Source organism: Leuresthes tenuis, unplaced genomic scaffold, assembly GCF_036924035.1.
Source record: "Leuresthes tenuis unplaced genomic scaffold, fLeuTen1.0.hap1 SCAF_24, whole genome shotgun sequence".
NCBI classification, from domain to species: Eukaryota; Metazoa; Chordata; class Actinopteri; order Atheriniformes; family Atherinopsidae; genus Leuresthes; species Leuresthes tenuis.
The window spans coordinates 19,987,082-20,014,196 of NW_027325378.1; the positions used below are offsets into that span (position 1 = coordinate 19,987,082).

The 27,115-nt window shown below is 41.1% G+C and overlaps 1 protein-coding gene across 2 annotated transcripts; it reads left to right on the forward strand.

The window, feature by feature from the left end:
- Nucleotides 1-9: 9 nt before the first annotated feature.
- On the forward strand, nucleotides 10-26,010 carry itgb1a (integrin, beta 1a). Of its 2 annotated transcripts, XM_072378035.1 has the most exons (17): nucleotides 10-101; nucleotides 13,073-13,139; nucleotides 13,460-13,545; nucleotides 13,785-14,019; nucleotides 14,112-14,282; nucleotides 16,465-16,703; nucleotides 17,008-17,163; nucleotides 17,256-17,351; nucleotides 19,580-19,669; nucleotides 19,926-20,066; nucleotides 21,102-21,307; nucleotides 21,416-21,654; nucleotides 21,747-21,969; nucleotides 22,325-22,560; nucleotides 22,716-22,882; nucleotides 24,198-24,275; nucleotides 24,782-24,851. In XM_072378035.1, exons 2-16 carry the CDS (start codon nucleotides 13,073-13,075, stop codon nucleotides 24,273-24,275), a joined length of 2,430 nt encoding a protein of 809 aa, XP_072234136.1. In that variant the 5' UTR covers nucleotides 10-101; the 3' UTR covers nucleotides 24,782-24,851. The 2 variants fall into 2 exon arrangements, with proteins under 2 accessions (XP_072234136.1, XP_072234137.1); XM_072378036.1 differs by lacking the exon at nucleotides 24,198-24,275 and having other exon boundaries at nucleotides 24,782-26,010.
- The last annotated feature ends 1,105 nt before the right edge of the window (nucleotides 26,011-27,115 follow it).

A 27,115-nucleotide genomic window follows, 5' to 3' on the forward strand; every position in this document is an offset into this window, starting at 1 on the left:
GATGCTTTCTGCTGCGTAGCGGATCATCCCAGGGAGCTGGACGAGGAAAGCTAGCTTACTGCTCCTGCATGTTGCCTCGGATATAACAGCACAGCGGCGAGGTAACCACAACTCTACGTCTCTGATTTATTTATTTATTTATTTATAACCTCAGTGACTTTCACAGCGTTGTTGTCAGATTTTGGAGCGCTTTTTACATGTTTGGAGTATACGCAAACTGACTTGTACGTTGTAGCGCCTCTCGAACGGTTTTCGATGGATATTAATAGTTTCGGGAGCTCAGAAGTTAACTCACAGGTGCTGTGGTGTCGTTCATTTTATGTTACATGTTGTATCACTAAGTGGTAGAAACTGAAATAAAGTTTCAAGGTTAATTTTCAAACTTTAAATGGTTTTTGTAATTTTGCGCTACAAAGTAAAAGCTTACTGTTCGGCAGCGTGATGATTGAACTTACCTGCGTTGTGAATGTGATCTTTTTTTGTATTTAATTGTGCAAACAACAGCAGAACTGTTCCTTTTATGTGGATGCTCATATGAGATGGCTTCAACAAGTGATCTCACATGGTTCATTTTAATTACTTAGGGATCACATCACATGAGGGGGCTGACAGCCCAGAGGGAAAGTCCTGTTTGAAGTCTGAAACTTTTGATAGCATGAGCAGCTCATGTTTAGAAGAGACAAAGCTGGTATCAGCTTGGAGAGTTATGTTGTGCCTGACGAAAGCCATGCTGACTCCACAGTGTGGATGGAGGGCCCTTGGAGCTCAGTTTAATCAGGGAAATGGAGGCAGGAAGAGAGGCAAGGGCGGAGAGAATGAGGGGATGTCAAGAAGGAGATAAGGCAGAAGTGGCTGATGGAGGAGGGAGAGCTGAGAGGAAGGCTAATTGAGTAGGAGGGTAAATGTAGGACAATGTGGGGGTGGGGTGGGTGTTAAAGACGGTAGTGGCCACCAGCTGAATGGATGTGAACCCCAGACCCACAGGGAACAGCTGCTACTGCAGGAGCTGGCTCCCACCTGATTTATGAGGCCACTTAATTCACACAGAGAGCCACACCCAGGTCTTTCTTCTGGACATGTGACGTTTAACATGAAGGCGTATGTTTGTGTCTTTGGTGGTGAGTGACATGCACCTTATGTGCGAGTTTGTCGCCTCAGGGACAGAAGTGATGGATGTGGATTCTGTGTGTGTGTTTCTCTGTTCCTTTGGGACAGAAGTGATGAATGTATACGATTGCTCTCCACAGCACATGCTTTGTGCCGCACGGGAAGATCTTAGGCTCAGAAGCATAAAAATGGTGAAGACAGTCGCCTGTTAGAGCCATTTACCTCGACCACATGCACACGCATGATCCCAAATGAGCATTTATCTGTGATAGGTCGGGCAGTTACTCTCATGTCTCCCCACTGAGCCCTTATTAGTCTTAGCACATTAATCTTTCTTACACTTAAGAAGTCTTTCTTAGTGTTAATCAAGCCACATGGTCATATAAATTCAATTAGTGGTTAATTTGTTCTGTGTTGTTCTTTTGCATGTCATTTGTCTGACGTGTATGTTTTTGAACATCCACATTTTTAGATTTCCTGGTTGGCCATATTCATGGTTTTTGTTCATGACCACCAGAGCTGCTTTTAGCCACTTTGTCGCGGCTTTGCTCGTCACTCGCTGCTCTCTCTGTCCACAGTGAGCTCAATTGCTCCTCTGGGCCATTTTTGGTTGTGTGCCTCCTGCTTCTAAAAACAGCCTCTGAAACACCGAGGAGGAATGGCACAGTTAAAACTGACCCTCGCTTGCCAAAGTCTGCTGGGAAAACCAAGCTGAACGTGATATGCTTAAAAAAAATGCTTATGTGCTAAGTTTTTGCTCAAGGACATGAAAAATGAAAATATTTGTGTTTTGAAATGCAGGCACAGCTTGTTTTTCACCAGCACTTACAATAGGAAAGCTGAAATCAATGAAATAGCCATTATACCGGAGTGGGAAACTGGGGAAGGGTACCAATCCTGAGTGCTTTGTTAGATAAGAAAGCGCAGGGAGGTGACAGGAAATGAGTCGGCAGACATGGGCCTGACATTTCCCAGCCAGAACTAATACAATGTCTTAATCTTCTCTAAATCTGTAGCCTCGGTCACAGTGTATCCCATGTATTTATGTCAGATTTTTACTTTATTTAGCTGGAGTTCTGCTGCTGTTTCTTGTATTTGGAACATTTGACATTCGAACACTGTAGGTGTTTAAAAAAAAAAAAAAAAGACCTTTACAGTTTTGCATTGAGAAGTTACAAATCAACGATTCTCTGATGGACTTTGGCATAAAGTGGCGAGCCATGGCCTGTTCTTTCTAGGAAAAGCTAAGCTTTCGGTCGATGGTGACAATCTTCTACACTGTTACTTTCACAATCTGTGAACCTTTCTCTTTCTTTGCCTCTCACACGTTTAGTGTGCGATGCTGGCATGAAATTCAATATTATTCATAGATTACTCACAGATTCTAGATATTCTTTCTGAATGCAGTGAGTTTATGTAAATAAAGCTATTCTCCATCTTTGTAAACAAAAATGTCGACGTTTCAGGAGTTTTAAGCAAATCACTAGTTGAGATTTTTTCCGTTTTTTTATCATGAGGCATGAAAATAAATACAGCAACACTTGCATGCTTTGTGCAAACAAGTTTGACACTTTAGAATGAATCTGACTAACAAAGCAGGTCGCTAGCTTCCTGACAATAAAATGATGCAATACTCAAAATGAACAAGATATATGGTGTGATTGACTAATTAATGCAGTATAGAGCACCAGCTGGGCACTGGATCAACTAAATGAACACAAGCCTGTGTGTTTTGTTTGAACTACTTTTTACATACAGCGTTCCATCTCAAGCTCGTGGGGATTTAACATGACAGATATTCCTTCACTGTTCTCGTGAGAAAAGGCTCATGCAACTGTGGAGTCCTTGCAGCTAAACTCTGCACAGGATTCATTCTCTTGCTGCTGCAGAAATGGTGCCCCCCTGGTTTAGGTGTGAAGTTTGAGGTCTAACGAAAGACATCTGAGTGTCATATATTCTAGAAATAGGCTCTCAGCAGACATACGGTGGAGGAGTTCACAGATATCCCATTTATGGTGTTGAAGATAGATCTTTTAGACAAAACTTTGACATACTTGTCTGTATGGTGAAGGAACATTCTAGAGCCTCATGCGGCAGTTAACACACAGTCTCTGCAACAGCTTAGCTTCTGTTGAAAAACTTGCATACTGTAGTTTGCCCTTTGTGCCGCTGTTTTCACTTTAATCTGTGTTTTACGGGTGGTACCATGAAGTTTGTGATTAGACCAAGACTTGAAGATATCCCCCTTTAGTGGGTATAGTTTGGATCCCATTTGCAGCTGCTCTTCTCTAGCTTACTGACAGAGGATCAAGATAAGTGCCAACCTTTTGTTTTCCAGCTGGGTCTTTTGGCGGTTTTACTCTCATTGTTTGAGACAGTTTCCAGTCTTACTTGGACTTTGCCATAACTTAGACTACGGTGATGGCCTGGTTTAGGTTTAGATCAGAATGCTTGATTTACAAAAACAATACGTGTCCATTTTGGCAGCGAACAATATTTCACCTCTCTGCAACAAAGCAGTCTTACTGTTTCTCTTGCTCTTAGTATTTCTTTCACCTCTTCTTCCCATTTAATGCCTATTACATTGTCGTTATATCTTCAATAGCGAGATTTGGCTGGTTTCCAGGCATCTTGAGGCAGGCTTCCTGTGTGATCAAGTTGAGCTTCCTGTGCAGTGCAGATTCAGCATATGTGGGGAATTTTGGGACGCTTACTGGGCAACAGTTTCCGACTCCACAGAATACAGGCCGAGCTCACATTGTCGCTCCCAGGCAACGTCACAAGATTCCCAAAAATGAAAGGATCCCCATTAACAGTAACATAAACAACCTTCTACAAATCACACAAGTTTCACACGTTTTATAGGTGTATGGCTACTATCAAGACGCTGTCTCTTACCTCGGTAGCAGCAGCATGTGATGACACAAATACCTTTAACAGTTTCCATGAAGGCTTCATGCAGGGAATCAAAGATTTGTCAAGTATTTCTAATTCTGTTCTCAAACGTTGAAGGCTATAAAGTATATTAGTATAGCCACAAGTTACCGAGGCCAAGCATGTTAAAGGCACCTGTATTCAGCTACAGTGGTGAAGCAGTCTGTGCATTTAACCTGCCGTGTCACTCATAATCCTCCTTTTGTATTTGTGTTTGTGTTGACATGCACAGTGTAGATGCAAGTTACTTTTTCAACTTCTCTTTGGCAGTACAGTTATTGAGTCTTTGCCTCAGAAAAGTGTGGATCTGTTAGAAAATTAGGTTTACAGTTAATGATAATTGTGAATGAGATAAAGGTCGATTGTTGGTCAGCTTCTACTTATTTCTTCAGTGTTGATGTTAGTACCACATCCCTGAGCAATGGAAAACAACATGTAGGTTAGGAGAATTGATTTTGAAGCAGAAACTTATCAGTACCTTACTTATTAGTAACTCAAGATAGTACAAGGTACCCCACAAAGGTGAAAATTTGAGCAAATATTGGAACAGTTGCATTCTCACGTGTGGCTCCACCAGAATACGTCGAAAAAAATGTTACTTTGCACACATGAAAGTGGCTTAAATTAACTTTTTGGAAGCCCCTTTCAAAAGTTTGTGGATTTGCCTCCATTGTTCCAACTCAACTGCTGTGGGGAGATGAGATGTGAACGCTATTCAATGTTAATTTGTTTGGTAGCAAAAAGAGACCATCTCTGCTTAAGTGTTATAGATTTTTGGACTGTAAATATTAGAAAGTCTTTTCAAGGCCACCCCACCCCCCAGTGTATCTTTAGCCTCTGCCAAACACAAGAGGAATGTTGGCAGGCTTTGAAACAACATATGTGGTTAAAGTGTTTTCTGTAAAAAGCAGAGCAGATTTTGTAAGAGCAGCAGCAGGCTCTGTGTGGAACTACTGATACAACTGGAATTTAGGCTTTAGCTACTGTGCTCATTGTTTTATTATTTATCACAATAAACATAAAGGGAAAGATTTTGAAAGAGGCAGTGACTTCAACACGATGCTTTTATACTGCATACCTTGGATCAGGAAACGAGTAGACAATTTGTACAGAATGTATTTTCCTGACCAGACCAAGTAACATTTAAGGAATGTTTGTCTTCCCATTTAAAAAAATGAAAAGTCAACAAGCGGTGAAAACACTGGAGATGTAACAGGAGACAATATTTCTTATGGCTTTCCAGTCTTATGGCTTCAGTTTGGTACATTTTGTACAGCAGAGAAAAAAGAAATGCAGTAATATTTTTTTTTGTTAAAATGGAGACAAAAACTTTTTGACTCTCCAAACCAAGAAACTCTCACTACGAGCCAAATGTCTTATTCAAGGTGGCTGCGTGTACCCTCACATCCCCTATTTGACATTTTGCCAAATGTAGTACATGATGAGGATTTGACATTTCTTTTTTAGGTTGGTGATTGTCTGGCCTCAACACCTGTGGTACCATTTAAAGTGGAAATGGCCACTGTTGAACAGCTGGTCCCTCTTTTGGTTTGCTCTTGTCACAAGTCACATGTTGAACTTTCCCAAGTTGAACAATCCTCTACCGCATGTCGGCTTCATAAACTCCCGACTTCCCATTCTTCAACTTCGACTTCCCTTCAACCTCCCAATCCCGAAGTACAGCGACTGCAGCACGATCTTAAATCAAAGGCAGGAGTTTTGAGTGACTTCCTGTGAGTTTTTCCCCGCAAATCTGAACGGCTCACGAGATGCCACATTTTCAGATAAAGGGAGCAAAACAAAATGACAGAGTGGGGTTGTTTTTTTTTGAGGTGGTAGTGATTTAAGACTTCCACATATATGCTCACAATCGCAGAAAAAAATTTCATAATATGTTTGTGATAAGTCTCCCATTAGCAACCAGAATAATTACCTTGCTAAACGGTAGTTCAGGAAACCACTTTGCTCAGACAGCTGTTCTAGCTGTAGTCAGCAGTAGTTCAGCAGTTAGCGCTATGAGTGGTCAATGCATCATAATTCTAGAACCCCGTGTTTTGCAGACATCGGCAGAATTTTGCTTTGGCGACTCGACCATTGGTCTGTCAAGACGTTTGCAGGCAGCTCTTCATCAGTGTTGTGTGATTTTACAGTTTGGGTGCCTTCTTACTGCGGATAAGGTGTCATTTTTCTCATACCACTGCTAAAAAAAGAAAACAGACAAACAACCCCCCAACAGAAAAAAGTCATGATCATTTTAGTTCTTCTATTTACAGCTTTTACTGTAGCAGTGTCACACAAATGATTTGTTAGTGTAATGAAACATGTGATGTTAAAACTGTTACCCAGAGAATGTTGCTTCACACTCTGTCTGTTTACTCTATATAAAGAGTTGATATCTCGCTACATACTGTTACTTTTCTTATGTTGATTGCTTTTCTCATCGTGTCACTGACACTTGAGTGCATATTTTTAGAGTAACACAGACTACAGACTGAATCGCATGCAAGAGAACTCATTAGCCGGCTTCTAACTCGGCCGCTCATTTTATCACTTGTTCCACTCTAACACTTGTTCTTTGGAATCGTTATTTTCAGTTTTTTTTCCCCCATTTCTCTAAGCTTCTCCTATTTAGGAATAGTATGAAACCTGGAATGCTTGAGTAATAGGGAAACTACGTTCACTTCTTCTCTCATCTTGACCTTCATCTTCATTAGACAGGGTATTTTTCTGTCTCTTTTCTTGTCTGAGTGGAAATTTCAAGTTGGCTATTAAATTTGAATATCATGTACATATGATTGCCCTCAAAACAAGAAGAGGAAGTAAAAGATTAAAGACATAAGCCTTTCTCATTAGTAGTCTTTGTCGCATCGACTCTTTTAGTAAAGAGTAGGGACACTTTAAGTATCAAACCCTCTGTCATGGTCTCAGAGGGCAGCCTGATTTATTTCTTTTGTCTGCGAGGAGAGGGTCCTCCAAATGGTGGTGAGAGGCGGCGGGGGGATTGGACACAGACACAGACAGACGCTGTTTGGTATTCTCCTTCAGTTCTGCTGTGCTTGTACGTCTCAGAACTCAGACATGTTTCCCACTCTGCACATCTGAAGGGTGAGTGGAGTCAAAGCGCTCTCATGGTTTGGCTCTGCTCATGGCGGAGGGAGTGAACTAAGCAATTGTGTGGGTTATACGAAGGAGGAGGGAAATGGCATGAAGTAAAAGGGAGGGTGGGAGTGCAGGATGGGAAAGATATACCACAGACAGTGGTGGAGTAACTCAGCTCATCCGAGTGTTTTTAATGAAAAATGCGTTTGAAAGCTCAACATGATGACATTTTGTAAACTTTAACTTAAGCCACACAGACTGGTTTATATTCTCATGAATAACATATATGCTTAAGTATTCTATTATATAATTAAACTGCTGGAAAACAAAAAACTTATCATACAATTTTCACCAAATATCAATAGATTAGAAGAGACTAATAGGCCAAATCTGGAGAGGAAAGTCTGAGATCTTTTTCCTTTGGACTTGAGGCAACCCTTTCTCCCTCTGAACTATGCAACGCCCTTTCCTGTTTTTCCCTCTTTTCCATTCCTTCGTTTCATAGACTGAGAAGAACGGCCTATCTGAGTGAGGGAAGCACCAGGGCCCCTGCTACAAAGACCGCTGTGACTCTGAGCTGCCACTTTACTGCTGCGTTGCTCGCCTTACTGTTTCAGTCCTTCAAGCTTCTGGTTATTCATTATTCACGGCAGTGCTCGGTGAGCAAAGTACAACCCCCCCTTCCAAAAAAGTCGGGATGCTCTTTAAAATGTCAAATAAAACACGGTGCAGTGATTTGCTAATCTCATAAACCAGCATTTCATTCACAATAGAACATGCGGGCGATGCTGAAAGTGAGATATATTCATAAAAAAAAGTCTTTGATCGCAGCAACACATCGTAAAAAAGTTGCGACAGGGTCAGCATAAGACTGGGGGGAAAAAGTGTTACTAAAAAGAAACAGCTGGATGAACATCTTGCAACTAATTAAGTTAGTTCAGTAATCTCCAAAAAACTGCATCTGCATACTGTGCATCCATTGATCAGAGCGATGTTCTTGAATGTGAAATAGAAAATACTAAATATGCTATCCTCCACAGTAGAAACTTTTATCAGTAGAGTCCAAGAATCTGGAGACATCTGTCTGCACGGGATGCTGCTTTAAATCATTGTTGGATGGTCATCAAAGCCCTCAGACAGCACCGCATAAAAAAGAAATGGCATGATTCTGTCATGGAAATCGCTGCATTACCTCAGGATCACTTCCAAAAATGAATTGTCTTGAGCGCAGTTTGCCTTGCCGTCCACAAACGCAGGTGAGAAGTCTCATCAGAAACGCTGCTGTCTTCTTTGGGCCAAAGCTCATTTCAAATGGGCCGAGGCGAGTTGGAACACTGTTCTGTGGTCAGACGGATTGGAAAATGTCATTTCTCCTTTTGTTCAATCGTGGATGCAAGAGGATAGAGGCCATCTTACTTGTTACCGGTGTTTGGTTCAAATCCCTCTGATGTTATGGAGGTGCATTAGCGCTAATGGAACTGGCAACTTCTACATCTGGAAAGGCTCTATCAATGCTAAACTGTACATACAGGGCCAAATATGCTCCTATCCAGATGATGTCTTTTTCGCGGAAGACCTTGCGTATTTTAGCAAGACATTGCTTAACTACATTTGCATCTGTTGCTTGAGTTACAAAAGTTCAAGTGCCGGAGCCTTCCTGCAGTCCAGAGCTTTCACTGTTGAAAACGTTAGGGGTTGTCTCAGTGCGTCCATGTGTCCTTGACGCATACTGTGTATAGAAACCTATATAAAGAGCTTTGTAGAATCTAGAGTTCAGTATGAACATTTACCATCTTGGAATACTTGAAAAGTGGTCTCCTCAGTTCTCAAAGGTTTACTCACATTTACTAAAAAGGCTTTTGCCAGAGTGGTTGGAGGAAAGTCGGATCTTCACAAGTCTTTATGACACAATTAAGCTAAAAAAATGAAGCTTGCGTTAGTATAATGAACAGTAACAAACTGACGAGTGACAGTTGCATGAGTCAGGGTGTTGCAAATCAAGCATCTGTGCATTATGGGTGGTGTAGCTCACATTTCCCCAAAGTACAGGAACTGATTGCAGGTTCCTATCCTGGTCAGGCTGCATTCAGGGTCTCAGGAATGCCTGAGAAGGTTACCCTGTTTTAGTCATGCACCACGGTCTCTGCCATGCATCAACTTCTCCTGCCAACTGACAGAGCTTTTGAAAGCCCATAAAACACGTTAAGCTGCCATTAGTCACAACTCGGTTGTGCGTGAAAAGGAAAATGTATGTTTTGTGTGCTGACATCTGAAAGACAGACGAGGACAGCTCGATAAACTCATGATTGTGAAAGCCATTGGTGGTCTGTCTCGCTTTAGTAGGTGAATTTTCTTTTTTTAACACTACCACACGGTCACAACTTAAACTTAACAGCCGTCATTCAACAGATGAGCCTCCAAGGAAATTAGATTCAGACTTATTCATCTGCCTTCTTTGGGAACTCCTGTCGTGTCATAAGAAGTTCCTTTTCAGTTTCGCCGTGTCATGCTGCTGTTTCATTTGTTTCTTTTTAGTTTTTCTTCCACAGACTTGATCAAACTTATGCTGGTAGAGGAACACCAAACCCAAACTCAGCCAGTTGCTTTCCCATGTGTGTTTGAGATAATAAATCCCACATTATGAGAACAACAGTGTGATTAGTCCACAGTGAACACAGTCTGAGACTAAATCTGGGCTTTCACTCCTTATTTCCTCTTTTTGAGCCAGTCCTCATGGATTTGCCTGTGTGTTGAGAATCATTATCCAGTCAAAACTTCTTTTTCCACTTTACCTTCAGCTTTCGGATGATTAACTGTCTGTCTGTTGCAATGCATCAGACTCTCTTTATTAATGATGATATTCTCAGTTTCTTTTGAGGACCACGGTGTAGTCATCCAGCTCTACCCGTTTGTTTTTTTTTGTTTTGTTTTTTTTTATCATTTAAACAGAAAGAACTGGTTCTAAGTTAGACTCTGGCTTTGAACCAGCACCAGACCTGTTTCGTTGGTTGATTGGTTGGCATCCCACAGTTAATATTAGCAAGAATTGACAGGAACACCAAGAAAAAGAATGTATCTGCCACATAAGGAACCATAATGTCCTCCAGCGGTGTCAGTTTGTCCATCCATGCAGCATTACACTAATGTGTCACTGCAGTATTTATGTTTGTTTAAAGCAGTCAGATTGTTTGACATATTTCCAATACTGTCACAACACCGCACTGTAATATCATTTTGAAAACTTTGTGGTTGTGTTGTCTTCAGAACAAATCTAGAGAATCATGGAAAGTCTTATTTTTCTCTAAATATTTGCAGTGTCTTCCTCAACACCCGGGTGCTCCTTGTTGATGCCAGAAAGCGCACATCTTCAACCCCACTTTGCTTAATTAAAGAGAGTACCCTCAGGATTGTGTCAGCACATTTCACGTAAAGGAATGAACGAGTTAATGCACCACAGCTGCGCTAATTTCCCTCACCTGGCACTGCTCCCTGAACCCATCTGCTCCTCCTCTCTCCTCAGCAGCTGAACACAAACCACACCCCACAACCACACACACGTGTGTGTGTGTGTGTGGCAGCACCGTTGAGTCTTCACTGTGCTCTAAGTGTGTCCCGGTGCACACATTGGTGTCCGTTCACTGCAGTGATGTCATGAAATATGCAATATTAGGAGAATATTAGAAGATGGTACTTGTGGTTATGGTTATGTTTTATAGTGAATAACGACTATATTCACACCTATTATCAGGGACAGTCTTTCCACACTTTCCTTAAATCCGCCACCTTAAAAAGTGCAAGTGAAATAGATCTACGGCATCTCACTGCTACGAGCATAAAGAACCAGGGTTAGATTGTCTGTGTAGTTATGCACATTCTACACCAAGTAAGTCATTATGCTTCCCAACGTTTGCGTGTGAAGTGGTGTTCACCTCCGTCAGCCTTTTCTTTTCCACATATTTTTTAGAGATCTTCCTAAATCCACTCCCAGACCCATGGGCGCCTCCAATCGTTCGTTTTTCTGATGTCCTCAAGGAGCTCTTTAAATCTTGGCATCATGACAGCATATAGTTAGTTGGAGTTAGAGCTTTTAATTAGACCGTTTCCACCTTCAAAATTTTTTTTTTGGCCTTCCCAGAGGGAAGATGATCGTTGTGAGACAATTGTGGCGATTTCATCGGGCATGGCCTCTACGCAGCGGTCCTTCTTTTCACAATGAAAGATGTTCAAAAACAGCTGCTGTTGTGGTCTTTCAACCAAACTTGGTCTGCAGTAACTTCCTGACAGCGTCAGAAAGTGAGGAGGATGGCTGTTAGTGTGCTGCTGCAACCTTTGTGCCCTTATGGGCCGATTGGAGCGTAACAGAGTGGTTAGCGTGACAACCAAAACTAAGACGCAAAATCTGGTGAACTTGTTGCAGTAGAAGTCTCGTCCGTATGACGTATACTTGAGCTGAAGCCTGAACTCCAACAAGAAGAAGATTTGAAGATTATGTAATTGATGCTCTCATATGGAAATGCAGCACATGCAAACACACAGTGCCCCTGTATGGCAGTGGAGATTCAAGCCATCTGATCTAATCTGGGGGGCTGCAGACAGCCTGTCTGCCCTCCTGTGTCTATATAAATGGACACACACGTTCACACAGGCATTCAGGAATGCACCGGTCAACACCACACACATTAACTGTCAGAGCTTCTTTTACCAGCAGTGTAAGGGAATAGACTTTTAATGGTGACACTACAAAAAAAAAAAAAAGAAACGGCATCCGCTACTGGTTTGAAAAAAGAGCTGAAAGAGAAAAAGCTTTTGTCACATTATCGCTGTCTGGCTTTAATTTGAACCTCGTGCTTTAATATCCACTGTGGTACACTTTAGCTTCTGTGGAGATTTTCTAGAAATGACTCCAAAAGATTGCGATTGATGGCCTGAGGAGACATTGGCTGTACATTCCAAATATTAATTAGATTTAGCTCGCATTCTGGCTGTCGCGTGTTAATACCGCAGGTAACCGTTGCTTTATTGTCTGTGTGATCCCTTCCAGCTGCCTCTTACCAGAATGATCACAGTTTGAGCTACTGTCGGTCCTTCAATCGTCACAACTTTCACCAAAGTAGCAATGTAGTAATGATTCCACATAACGAATTAACACTGAGCACATGGTTTATAAGATTAGATCTGCACATTTCTTCACCACTCTTTGTTAACCAGAACAACTTAACGTAACTTTTTAAACTCTTTGAAAAGGTATTTAAAATCTTTTTGTTTATTTTTTCTTACAAAGCTTAGCTAACATAGCATTAGTATCGTTATAGTTGGCCTTGGGACCAGGATTTTTCTTCTTGTGCGATAGCGATACTGGCTGGTTGTTCATAGACTGCGGTACACTGCAACTGTTGTTTTTCACTGGTCACAAATGAGCCTCTATGAGTGCATTTAGTCCCTTTATCCATTAGTAAGTCACAAGCTTTACAGTAGGAGTAGCCCGAGATGCATCGACATGCTCTGACCAAAGACTCTGTAGTTAGACACGGAATCAATAAACATAACAACAAAGAGCTGGACTTCAGGGAGCTGATGCTATTTACAGTAAAGGCTTGGTGGGGGTTAGAGGATACTCCACGCTAGCAGCAATTTTCTGTGAAGCTGTGTGTTGGTGTAGATCCATGGTTGTGTGTGAAAGTGGCCTGTATTTAATTAGCTGGCTGTTACTCCGACTGCCTCTGAATAGCCAAGCCCCCATCACTGGATAATTTATTACCTCCAATTATAGCCAGGCCATTTACAAATACAATCGATCATCTCTCGCAGACTCTTCTTCACGCCTCTTGGCCCTTTTGTCCTGTGAATTCGGGCCACCGTGCACGCTGGCTATTATTGTCAAACAAAAACACAGTCGGTTGTGTTCATTTGTTTTCTTGTGTGTGTTTTTCAGATGGACCTGAAGCTGATCTTGTGGACAACATTGTTAGGAGTCTGTTGTTACTGTAATGCACAGAAAGGTAAGATGTCTGTTATATCTATAAAGCTAAACGGCCCTTATTTTCTCTCATGATGTCATTTTGTAGACAGCTTGTCTAGTAAACATCCAGCTCATGTTGATGGGTCCCTCCTGGGAGGAATGTGTTAGCTGATAAAGAACAGAGTCAGCAGCCTTCTAGCACAGGATCACAGTCCATAGGGGATCATGAAAAAGATGGAATATTTTACCATTGAGACACAGAGGTCTGGATTAACTGATGCGTAAACATGGGGCTTAACAGGGCAGGTTATGTCGCTGCTCCCTCTGAACTCTTCTCTCTTCTCTCTTTGTGTTCCATAGAGGGGAACGAGTGCATCAATGCCAATGCCAAATACTGCGGGGAGTGCATCCAGGCTGGAGCCAAATGTGGCTGGTGTAAAGACCCAGTATGTGATTCAAAGCTGTCGGCCGTGTTCACTGCTGAGCATTGCAGTCTGACACCATTACAATATGCATAGTGACTGTGAGCTTGTAACAGCGGGTGGTTTTTATTGTTAAAATGATTGGTTATTCTTTAGCCTCTTTTAGCTGAACTAAGTGGTACTAATAATGAAGATGTCTTCAACATTTGTTTCCATAACCTGGTTGATTGTCCCTTTAATTGTCCCTGTGCTGATGCTTTTAGGACTTCCTGAAACAGGGCGAGACTGTGTCGACCCGCTGTGATGAGCTGCAGTCTCTGAAGAAAAGGGGCTGTCAGGAAAGTATGATTGAGAACCCCCACGGAGGACAGACGATCCTCCAGAACAAGTCTCTTACAAATCGCAAGAAAGTGACAGAACCGGGCAGGGCAAACCCATTAAAGCCAGAGGAAATCACTCAGATCCGGCCCCAGAAAATCAACCTCGTCCTCCGATCGGGTGCAAATATACATCTTAACAAAGATGTTCTCTTCACTTTTAGATGTCTATGACAATTTGGAATTGTTACGATTGTGGTACCTTTCATGCAGGTGAACCCCAGTCTTTTGAGTTGACGTTCAAACGGGCTGAAGATTATCCAATTGACCTTTACTACTTGATGGACCTTTCCTATTCCATGAAGGATGACCTGGAGAATGTTAAGAATCTGGGGACTCAGCTGATGCTGGAGATGTCAAAGATCACCTCTGACTTCAGAATAGGTAAGAATCAATAGGGCATTTGTCAATGTTCATACAGTCTAATTAAGCATATAAAGTAATTTTGGCTAGATTTCACCTGCAAGTGCTTTCCCACCTATGTTGTAAAAATGTTATCATTCATCCTTTCACACATACACACTGATGCACTTATAGTGGCAGAGCTGCCTTCTTTGAATAGGGCAAACCAGTCCTTTTCCTTCTTTGGCAGAGATAAAACAGGTTGAAGATGTAGCGCACACTCTGTGGCACGCTTATGCTTTCTGCTCACATCTCCTAAATCAATCAGTTGTTCCATGAAGGTCAATATTCCCCAAACGAAACAAGATGCCGAGACAAACAATAATGTTGCATATGAAAAAACATATTTATGTTCATTTTCTCTGTTGTCCATGAGCCGTCAGCATGATTCATACACAGCTAAAGGATGTCTAAAGGATTGATTCTTATCTGAATAGACTGATTTATACAATCTGGAAAGTAGATTGATTGTTTTCCAGTATTCCAGTGTTTTTTCAAATTAAACTCTTCAGAGTTCAGAGAAGTCACTTGCGTACCCTCAGCGCAGAGCACCTGGTCCCAAAATCTTATCTACCCCTTTTCCATCAAACTGGTTCCAGGGCTGGTTCGGGGCCAGGGCTTAGTTTGGAACCGGGTTTTCTGTTTCCACTGACAAAGAACTGGCTCTGGGCCAGAAAAAAAAACAGTTCCAGGGTAGCACCAGGTCTTTGCTGGGCTAGAGGAAAGAACTGCTTCCGTCAGCACGGGGGTGGAGTTATTAAGACCAACAACAATAGCAAGACCGCAAGAGCAGTGGTAGATATGAGCGTCTTAAAAAGTAGCCTAATATGTTTGAGAATTTGTGACGATTCCAGCAGGGACATAACACCGGCTAATGTTAGCTCATAGCAAAGGCTAACATAACCATCTCACATTCAGTGTAAGTAAGAGTCAAAACGTTATTAGGTTATTACCTGTCTCCTCGAATGTAATCACCGTCCAATCAAAAGCTGTCGATCAACACAAACATATTGGATCTGCCGTTTTCTGATCCCAATGAAGCAACATAAAGCCAGAGGCAGCAGCTGTACAAGTCATCCATTATTGTTGCTGCTGCTGCTTCTTCTTCTTCTTCTCTGTGTTGTTGTTGCTTCAATGTTTGCGTCAACGTGTATGCAAGCTAGGACTGTCAAAGAATATTTTAAGTTTGAATATATATTCGAATAGGTTTTAAAAACAGACATTCGGAGGTGAAAATTAGGGCTGTAATCAACCAAAGAAATTCTTGGTCGACTGAAACCCTGAAATTTCAACCAAAAATGGACTAATCGGGAGGCAGAGGGCAAACTCGAGTCTGACAGCATTTTGCATCGCGTGCATCTGCACAATATAATAGCCGATGATTGTCGAAAATGCACTGATATCAGCACAAGAAGGCAGTTAAACACAAAAGTCAGTTCAGGGAAAATGATCTTTATTAAACATCCCAGATCAAGACATGGGCAAACGTAATAAAGCTGTGCATTACTGCATTCCGTTTGGATGATGGAGGAGGCTGAACATCCAGCGTGGTCCGGCTGTATCTGAGGGATGCTGCCGTTGTTGCCTGCAGTTATAAAACGAATAAACTATTATTCGACTAAAATATTGAAATATGTTTAATATGATATTAATAGCCTACAGTATTGAAATATTACCGTTTTTAGATGATACGCCATGTTTGTAGTCGGGCTGTGATATGCAAACTGTTGTTTGCAAATTTTGCATTCGACTTTTTTCGATCTATTTTCATAAAATTCTGCCACACTGCTAATGTCTTTGACATGGATGGTAGAGGAGGACTCACTGTGAATGAAACGCTCAAAATAAAAATAAATATTCAGCAAACCAAAGGGCGTTGCATAACGTGGACGTTCTTCAATCTACCTGTCTCTAGTGGGTTGGGCTTATCCAAAATAGTTGGATGCTTTGTGTAGGTAATATGTTGTCAAGCACCCCAAGCTATGGAAAAGCAAACTGGTTCTCAGCTTGTGAACCAGCAGCAGCACTGGCCCCGAACCAGCTCTGGAACTGATTTGGTGGAAAAGGGGCAATTGACTCTTTACTGAAATCACTTATTTGCTTAATTTTTACTCAAAATGTTCATTTGTTCAGATCAAACTCTGAATCCATCTTTGTTTGAAAGGTTTTGGGTCCTTTGTGGAGAAGACAGTCATGCCTTACATCAGCACCACCCCAGCCAAGCTGCTGAACCCATGCACAAGTGACCAGAACTGCACCAGCCCATTCAGCTACAAGAACGTGTTGAATCTGACCAGCGATGGCCAGAAGTTTAACACCCTGGTGGGACAGCAGCACATCTCTGGGAATCTGGACTCTCCTGAGGGGGGCTTTGACGCCATCATGCAAGTGGCTGTGTGTGGGGTAAGCAGTAAGAAGTCCTGCTGTTCAGTGATCCCGTGGGAAGTTTTCACACACTGGTTTAGATTTGACGGTAATTTTCCCAGCATTATGGCACTCGCTTGAAGGGATACAGCACCCGTAAAAATGTTTATGCGGTGATTTGTGAAAAGGTATTTTATGAGGGCTTTGTGTTTACAAGGATTTTTCTGGATGCTAATCAAAATGGTAATCTAAAGCTCATGTGTCTCATTTTAAGCTGCTCAAATAACCCACTTTGTTGTTAGAGTATGTCTTTTTGAATATTTTATTTGTCATTCTTCATCAGCAACAGATAGGCTGGAGAGATGTGACTCGTCTGCTGGTCTTCTCCACTGATGCTGGCTTCCACTTTGCTGGAGATGGCAAGTTGGGAGGCATTGTACTGCCTAATGATGGAAAATGTCACATGGAAAACAATATTTACACAATGAGCCATTACTATGTAAGGTTTCTAATCCTGCTCAGACGAGTTTTGACTGATTCTTGTAAAGTCACGTTGCAATTGTAATTTCTTCCCTTCTATCTTCTTTTAAGGACTATCCCTCCATTGCTCACCTTGTTCAGAAGCTAAGCGACAACAACATTCAAACCATCTTTGCAGTTACCGAGGAGTTTCAGCCCGTTTATCAGGTTAGTTCTCTTTCATGCGCTAGTTTTTTCTTGGAATATCTTTTAAGCGTTCCTCATACCTTTTTTTTCCTTTTTATATTGTGTTGTTTAAAAAACAGTGTTTGAATAACCAAGCACATCCCATTCAGAGGTTTGTACGACCCCCTTTAGCAGCAATAGGCCCAAATTTATTGGTATCCGTTCATGCACAGCTCTCTGGAGGTCCTACAACAGCGTTTTCCTCAGGTAGAAGACTTTGAGTGCATCAACGCAACACCTGAATTCTTTTAGTTTTCAGACATTTACACTGTGGATGTGCTGTCTTACAGATGGCATCATGAATGATTGACTAGAATATTTGGTATACAGAGGAGTTCATGACATGTCGGGTCTAAGGTGTTACTTTTTTTTGCAATTTTCCGACAATTGTATTCTTTGACCTTGGGGTGTACCTGGGCCGTCCACTTCTGAGAACAGAGAACGTGAAGGTATGTCGTGCCTCGTTGCATGCTGCGACGTGGGGAGGCCATCTTGCAACGGTTGCTCTCGTGTTACCACTATTGTCTTTTTTTTCTTCCTTTTTTGGCTAAAATTGCAAAAACTGGTGGAGAAAGGAAGAGCTTCTGAAAAGAAAAAGGGAGAGAAGATGGTCTTTGATTGGATGAATCAAACTGGGCTGCTGAATGCCAGAGCTGTATGTTAGCAAGTCTGTTTAGCTGGGTTATCTGGACGGGAAACAGAGATTTTAGAAGCTGATACTACAATCGTAGCTCAGAAACACTGTCCTGAAAGCAGAATTCAGAATCTGTGCACACAAAGTAAACCCTCAGAGCAAACAGGAATGCAGTAGGTCTGTAGAAACAATTTTGTGGCATCTGATTCACATTCTCTATACTTTCAATTGTTGTGTATATTGTGTATAAATTGTTTGGAAATTACCTTATAACCCCTCCCACAATGATGGGCAGCAACAGCTGCTTCTCTAACATCACTAGATGTTGAATAACTTTTGGTTAGTTTTTCAATTTATCGCTTGAGTCGTCCCAGCAAGGCAAGGCAAGGCAATGCGTGTTTATTTGTAGAGCACAATTTGTACACAAGGCAATTCGAAGTGCTTTACAGCTAATTGAAATCACACAAAGGCAAATAAAATCATTCCAAAAAAAGATAATCATTAATTAATTAAATTCAAAGTGAAGAGTGCAGATAAAATACTTTGAGTTGTCATATGCACAGCTAAATAGAACTGTTTTCAGCCTGGATTTAAACATTATCAGAGTTGAGGCCTGTCTCACATCTTCTGGAAGACTGTTCCAGATTTTAGGAGCATAAAACTGAAACACAGCCTCACCTTGTTTAGTCCTGTTTCTCAGAGTCCCAGTTGGTTCATATGGCTCTAACATGTCAGAGATGTACTTTGGCGCTAGACCATGAAGACACTTGTACACAAGCAGAGCTGTTTTAAAGTCTATTCTCTGGGCAACAGAAAGGATGTACTGCAGCTGTCTCACAGCCCGTTTAGAGAGCCCAGTGAGCAGGCCGTTACAGTATTCTAACCTGCTGGAGACAAATGCATGGATTAGTCTTACTAAGTCTGGTTAAGACACTATTCCTTTGATTCTGGCAATGTTTTTTAAGATGGTAAAAAGCTGCTGATGTTATTGATTTAATGTGACTGTTAAAGTTCAGGTCTGAGTCCAATATTACCCCTAGATTTCCAACTTGATTATTAGGTTTTAGAGAGAGTCTCAAGGTGAATGATAACACTTTCTCTTTGTTTCTGTGGGCCGCGGACAATGATTTCAGTTTTGTCTGAGTTTAGCCGGAGAAAATTGTTTTGCATCCACACTGATCTGTTCGATGCAGTGACACAATGCAACTACAGGCCCATCTTCTCCTGTCGTCAAAAACACATAGATGTGAGTGTCATATATAGCATGTACAGATTGAACAATAGGGGTCCTAGGAGGGACCCCTGGGGAACCCCACAGGTCATAGCTATTTGGTCTGAGACACAGTTGCCAATTAAAATAGATTAGTCTCATAAGGCAAACTTGTTTTATCTGAATCTGGAATGAAATGCTCAAAGCAATATGTTTCAGGGTGTTAGTCTGATACACATGCGCACATAAGTTGAAACAACAACCTATAAATGTTCATGGTAAAGTATCTCTTGTTTCTTCCAAAAAAACACGAGCTTAACAAGGCTTTTGATGAAGCTCTTTCTGAACTTTCCCCCCTCTCTTCAGGAGCTGAAGAACCTGATACCAAAGTCTGCAGTAGGCACTCTGTCTGCCAACTCAAGCAACGTAATCCACCTCATTATCGATGCTTACAACGTAAGTGCTTTGTTGAGATTCCAATTTAAAATTCCAATTTATTAAACCGTGCTCTAACTATCATTTATCATTCTATCATGAACCGCTTGAAAGTGTGCTGCATTCTGACAAAGCAGTCGAGGATTTCTCCAAAAACATTTGCTTTTAATGCTCGGATAAGCCTTTGTTATTGTGTGCTGTCAAAGCAAAGCTACCAGATGGCATTCCAACGCAGGAAACAACAACATTCATGCTGTTATCTTTTGGGTTTTGGCAGTCTCTCTCTTCAGAGGTAATACTGGAGAACAGCAAGCTGCCAGAGGGAGTGACTATCTCATACACATCGCGCTGTAAGAATGGAGTGGTCAGCGAGGGCGAAAACGGACGAAAATGCTCCAACATCTCCATTGGGGATGAGGTGAGAATTAGAAAATGGAATTATCATTCTTGTTGTGTCATTCTTTGGTCAAAATAACACAGAGAGACACTACTTGATAAGTCATGTTGGATAGACGGCATCTGCTAAATGTAAATGTTAGAACCTTTGGAGCAATAGAGACCCTGAGAGTTCAGACCACACACAGCAATACGTGACTGACAATTGTATTCTAAAATATTTCCATCATCTGCAGTTGGCCTGTAAAATTCATCAACTAACAATTAGAAGTAGCACTTCCATGTTGGGGTATTAAACATTGAACAAAGTACTTGTTGAGAATTATCAGCTTATTTAAGAAAATAGTTGGGTAGCTAAAGTAACTGTACAACTAATGGTGACACTTGATGTTAAAAGCTAAGCAAAAAGCAACTTCCCACTCCTGAGGTACAGCGAATGCAGCATCACCTGAAGCTGGAAAACGGGAGACAGACTGAGTACCGTGGTCTGGTGAAGTGACCGGTGCTTCTCGTGCACATCTGAAGGGCTCACTGAATGTCACATTTTCAGTTTTTTTTTGGTTGGTGATGACTTCAGCACCCAAATTGATGCTTTCAAGAACAGAAATAAATCTTTTTCTTTCACCATAACAATTCCCCTTGAATTAAATTCTTGTGACATGTTTTGGTGAAAATAGCACTGAAAGACCATAAAACCGACGATGGGACCATTTAAATCCTGCTATGCTCACAGTGCTTTATTCATATGGATTTCTTTTCCAGTTTGTGATTCTGAGTACACACCAGCTGAGGTGATCAGATTGAAACTTGTGCGAGACAATCCACAAAATCCGGATAATGATTTGCACCTTCAATTTTGAAAAATTTGTATGCCACAGAGGTGACTAAATATAGCTTCAGAGTTGAAAACCTCAATTGTTATGGTACTATTCTAATTTCCTCAAACCTTTCTAAGACAGCGTTTTATTTCATAGGTAGGTATTTGTACAATGTTGAATTTGAGGGTCTGTATATACTTGTCTGAGTCAGTCTTTCTGCTTTATTCCTCCATTCCCAGGTCAAATTTCACATCAGTATCACATCTAAAGGCTGTTCAAAACAAGTCAACTGGACCAAGCCTGAGATCATTAAGATAAAGGCTTTGGGATTCACTGAGGAGGTGGAGGTTATCCTCAACTTTATCTGCGAGTGTGATTGCCACAACGAAAGCATCGAGAACAGTGCAGACTGCCACAATGGGACCTATGAGTGCGGAGCCTGCAAGTAAGCCCATTTCCGCAATCTCCTTAAGTTTCACTTTGGGTCATATTTGGGTTTTCTTTCTCTGTGTTAGGAAACCCCTCAGAATCACAACCTTTCCCTCTGTGTCAGGTGTAAGGAAGGCCGCGTGGGCAGACAGTGTGAATGCAGCAGCAACGACGTGGCCACAGAGGACATGGACCGGACCTGCCGCAAAGACAACGGCACTGACATCTGCAGCAACAACGGAGACTGTGTGTGCGGCACATGCGAGTGCAAGAAGAGAGACAACCCAGAGGAGAGGTACAGCGGCCAGTATTGCGAATGTGACAACTTTAATTGTGACCGCTCTGGAAACAAGCTGTGTGGCGGTAAGTATGTCAACATGAAAGGCTGCAGGAAAGATCTGTCTGTTAGCGTGCACAAACACTTGGTAAAAGCTGCGATTCTCTCTGGTTTTCAGGGCACGGACGCTGTGAGTGCAGAGTGTGTATCTGTGACCCCATGTGGACGGGAAGCGCCTGTGATTGTTCACTGGACGAGTCCATGTGCCGGGCCAGCAACAAGCAGATCTGTAATGGTAGAGGAGTGTGTGAGTGTGGCACCTGCAAGTGCACAGACCCCAAATTCCAGGGTCCCACATGTGAAACCTGCCCTACCTGTCCAGGAGTCTGTACTGAGCACAAGTAAGAAATTAAATCAGAAACATGTTTAGGATGCCATATAAAGCACTTTGATTTGGTGTATTTGAATTAAATAGAGACATGCCGAGGTGTTGCTCCTCCTGGCCATAATGTGAGACTATTGCTGACAGACAACTGTGGAATTTGTCCATGTCACTTTCTTTCACCAAAGGCATTCAGTGACCCGTATCTGTCAACACACAGGGACAGACCTAAAACAGTCATTTTAATCTTAAATTGTTGCATTTTGCAGTCAATATGGATCTTAGTTTATTTAATCTCAGTTTATGAAGTTGAGGCAAAAAGTCAGACGTCTGAATATTTCATTATTACACCTAACAATACTCTTTGTCTTCAGAGAGTGTGTCGAGTGCCGGGCGTTTGGCACCGGTGAAAAGGCAGCCACATGTAAAGAAGAATGCAGCGACTTCACAATGATTAAAGTGAAGGACAGGGACAAGCTGCCCCAGCCCAATGCTGCGGCCTACCCTGTGATGCACTGCAAGGAGAGGGATGCCAACGACTGCTGGTTCTACTACACCTATGCCATTAACAACAACACAGAAAAGGAGGTCCATGTGGTGGAAAAGCCGGGTAAGCAAAGCGCTAGGCTAGCATAAACCAGGAAGTAGAAGCAATCTGTTACAGACAAAAGTAATTACAAGGATTGTGGTGGTCGGGCTACAAAAATAGGTCTTTTGTTTATTCACATAGTCATAAAAACCCTGCTGCTCCCTGCTCTGTTTCAGACTGCCCCTCCGGTCCTGACATCATCCCCATCGTGGCAGGCGTTGTCGCTGGTATTGTCCTGATTGGCTTGGCCCTACTGCTCATCTGGAAGCTGTTGATGATCATTCATGACAGAAGGGAGTTTGCCAAGTTCGAGAAGGAGAAGATGAATGCCAAATGGGATACGGTGAGTGCCTGAAACGGTGACAATCTGTAGAAGATGAACAGGATGTAGAAAGGGATTTTTGGCCAGAGTTCGGTTGAATAAATTGAATTTGGAAAACAGGTGTAGTTGTTGAGCCATTCACTGGGAAGGAATTACATTGGGAAGGTAAATTGTTGTTCTTAGCAGCAGAGGAGATTTTAGACTTGTTGATGTCATTATTAGGAGTTTTGCCCCATTCTCTGCGGTCTCACAGCTGTGGAGACGGATTGAATGGTGCTCAAAATGAGGAGGAAAAAATGTTGGAGACTGTGGACTTTTTTGGGAATGCTATGCACTCTGAGCATAGAAAGACTTTTTCCTGGGAGTGGCCACAGCTCTTCCTCTCCCTGCTTTCTGCCATGTGTCACATCATCAGCCAACATCAATATAGCACATAGCTGGTTTTCAGATATTCATGTGCAGTAGTATTCCTCCATCTAGTGGTAAGAGTTTGTCAAAGCCCCTATGAAAGGGAGTTTGATGGTGCACATGTCCATAATCATCGACTTATTTCTATGTGCAGAGCAGCCTGTGGCTTCAGATCCCTCTAATTTTAAGAAATGAGAGATGGTGTAACAGTTTCCTGACAAGATAAAAGCAATGGATGAAAAAGACACTTCCTTTTTTATGTTTGAAACTAGCTCCTAATCTGTTGCCTGAACATATTATTTTGTTTTTGTACGAGATTTAGTAGAAAATAGTCATAATAAAAACACTCAAAGATGTCTTCCATGAGTTAAATGACAGTAGGCAGAAGAGTAGTCTCCAAAGCAAGAGCTTCTTAGGAATGAGAGCATTTCTTATTAGAAAACCTAAAGTCTAATTTGGGGATGTCCTCATCAGTGTTTTTATGCGGCAGCACTGCTACACTGAGGCCGACTGGGGTTACAGCAAAGTGAAAGTTAACTGAATGGAACTGGAGTATATTTAAAGCAGAGCAGTTCTGCCTTACAAAAACCTAAACTCGTCACAGCTTTGCTCTCCTGATTTTGTAAATTAGATTTTTTCATTCCGTAAGTGAGTTTAGTTTACACGATCTCGTTGGCCAGTAAGGATGTTTTCCCCTGAATGGTACCCAGGGGCTCATATTCTTGTCATTCTGTTAGGGCTTTTAGTCAAATTAGAGAGGACACATGATTCTCATTTCGAGCCTTATCCGATCTGTTTGTCATTTTCTTCCTTTCATCATGCTCCATGGACTTTTTGCTTTTAGTTTATCCTGCTTATTTCCTCTTTTTTCATGTTCTGATTTTCTTCCTTTCTGTTCTGAATTACTGTCTTCATTCTCTACCTGTAGCAAGAAAACCCCATTTACAAGAGTCCAATCAATCAGTTCCAGAATCCAAACTATGGACGCAAAGCTGCTGTTCTTTAAGTTTGTATTTCTTTTCCTCTCACCTTCCTGCATGGGCTGCTTAAGTGTGTCCCGATTTCACTCAGCTCCTACTTTGTTTCTTTGTTTCAAGTGTATTTCTGAAATAGTCTAGCCGGTGAACAGACTATAGAGTAGAAAGAGTGATTTTCCCAACGTATGTTTAAAGAAGACTGCATGAGTGTGCTGTGACAAACATTACAGCAGGATGCTCATAAACCTGTTGTGAGAAAGAAGGTTGAAACGGAACCGTAAATCTTTTATGGAGGTAAATGTGAGACTTAACTCGCTCCCCGTGCACACGAGCATGGCTGTTTGTGAAGTGTGATCAGAAAACATGACATGAACGTCAACTGTGATGACCGTTTAGTGTGGAGTTCATTTGTTTCCTGATGAATATGTCAAACAAAAACTAACTTTTCTGTTGAGTTTGAACATCATTTAGAATTTTGATTGGAATTTTCTAACTTTGATTATTTTTATTTTATTTTTATTTTTTGTCCTTTCAGGGTGAAAATCCAATCTACAAAAGTGCTGTCACAACTGTGGTCAATCCCAAATATGAGGGCAAATGATGGCCTCCTTGATTTAAGTGAAGCTTGCTATCAAGTATCTGCAGCATTTACTGTTAGTGTGGAGCTTGATGGGAGCGCACGATGGAAAATTTGCGCATTTGTCTTGTCGCTTCATCATAATAATGTATCATTTGGCCACAGCATCTGTTCTTTTACTAACACATGATTTATTTGCATTTGTTGTATTTTAGATGTACAGTATACAGTTTGTGTATATACTTTTAAGTTGCATTTTTGCAGACGTTGATACAGTTATGTTTTTTTTTCCTGCCATTGGACTGGTATAGGCAGAGGATTTAGCTTTTTTATGATTTTTATCAACACAGTGTAGATACTTTGAATATACAACCTATGAGCAAAACTTCTTCAGCTTCTGCCTCACTCTGAATCTCTGTTTGTCCCACCTCGTGCTAACCTCTGATGAGAATCGTGTGTTTGATATGTCACTTGTCAGCTGTTGCTGTATGTCATATCTGTGTGTATATGGAGAAAAAACTTAAATCGGAACTTTTGAACAATATTGAGCATTCAACTGAAATTCGACAGCGATGGTAAGTCACAGCTAATTATGCAGTGGGTGTTACTGTACTTTTGAATTTACAAAAAGCCAGTGTTTTAAGATTTTCTTGCACTCTTAATGAGTACTGTTGTCTGTTAAAATGCAACATAAAGGAAAATCTCAATTATCATTGACTGTAATGTTGTTGGACTATAATAAAAGGGATTGTATACCACTGGTTAAAATGATGAAATTATAAGCGATGATGAACAATCAAAGGATTTTTGTAGTTATGATAAATGTTGCAGTGAGGTAACAGATACCTGATGACTTTCTGAAGTTACTTTATTCTCAGGTCCCTTCCTGTGTTGTTGTCAAGTACACCAAAAGTATGTTTTCTGTCAGCTTGTTCAGTGACCTTGTAAACTCGTATGTGCGAGTCAGTTAGTTTTAATGGGGGTTATTTAGACTGTAAGGCTAAATCACTGCAAAAGTTGTTTTTTTTTATGTGACCTGAATCACCTCCGAAATGTGCTCACACCCAAATGCCTCTGAAATATCACATGCAAGCTTTTCACTGTTGTTTTCAAAGTGCCTTTTTATTTCATTATCATGCTCTCTTACAATGCTGTTCATGAGATATTTATTAAATAGAGAACAAAAACTGTGTGTCTGTCTGCTTGACCCCACCTGTGACTTTCCAAAAGATATCTTCAACCATTATTTTAATGTTTTGAGTTGGCTTTCGCAAGCTTTCCGACCAACCTAATCAGAGGCCATCGTTGTAGTTCTCTAAGAACTGACTTAACTGTTGTGCACAACATGCAAAACCAAATTCTTCCATTTTATGTTTGTTTAAAAAGGGAAGATATTGGAGTACCTTCTCACTGATATGTTCTCTCAATACTTGTATGGGACCAATGTCACCTTGTGCTATTTTGATATGAATTTAAGGTCTGAATAATAGTGCAAAAATACATTGTTGTTTTCTACACTCTGAGTCAAGTGTAGCGTTTACATTTAAACATAAAAAACGGTGAAATCCATACATCATTTTGTTAACTTCTATATACAATTACTCATCCTAACAGAATTCAGACCAGTTTAGCCTTATGACAATATGATATGAGTCTATACTTTTTATTTATGAGGGTATCTAGATTGCCAGGGCTAATGGCAAAATAAGATATTGAAATAGACTTTAATACCAAGCAGTGTGGACTGCTATTCTGACACCAAAAAGCGAGCATTCTTTGAGAAATATACATGAAACGATCACAAGGATTTAAAAGTTCTCAGTAGTATATGACTGTTTAAAAGTACGTCATTGAATTATCATTTGGAAATGATGTACTCGGCTTGATTTGATGCTGGCAGCAAAAGTTGAAGAAGTTGAAAATGGGTCAAAAAAGGACTGGGAGACATGGTCAGTTCTTAAAAAGAACGTGGGAAAAGATTTTATAACTTCTAAACTTAACTGGCTCTAACGCAGTTTCTTGATTTCTTGTGAAAAAGACCATCAAAAGTAAGAATTTAGGAATTTAATCTATGAAATACTAAAAGATTCTGAGACTAATGTCATACTAATAGACCAGTCCAAAAAACTGGGTTGGACTTGTAGCTCTCGAGCAGTGCCGATTTAAAAAGTCTTGAGATTCTGCAGAAAATAACCAAAAAACACTTAATGACAAACAAATGCCAGTATGAACAACTTAACACTATCCACAAATGGAAGTTGAAATTTGACAATGCTAAGAAGAAAAAAACGG

Excerpts from the sequence above, each read along its gene's own strand:
- itgb1a (XM_072378035.1), top strand. The coding sequence starts at position 13,073 with ATGGACCTGAAGCTGATCTTGTGGACAACATTGTTAGGAGTCTGTTGT. Across the intron at positions 13,140-13,459 it reads TTACTGTAATGCACAGAAAG|AGGGGAACGAGTGCATCAAT; the intron begins GTAAGATGTCTG and ends TGTGTTCCATAG. Across the intron at positions 17,164-17,255 it reads ACACAATGAGCCATTACTAT|GACTATCCCTCCATTGCTCA; the intron begins GTAAGGTTTCTA and ends TCTTCTTTTAAG.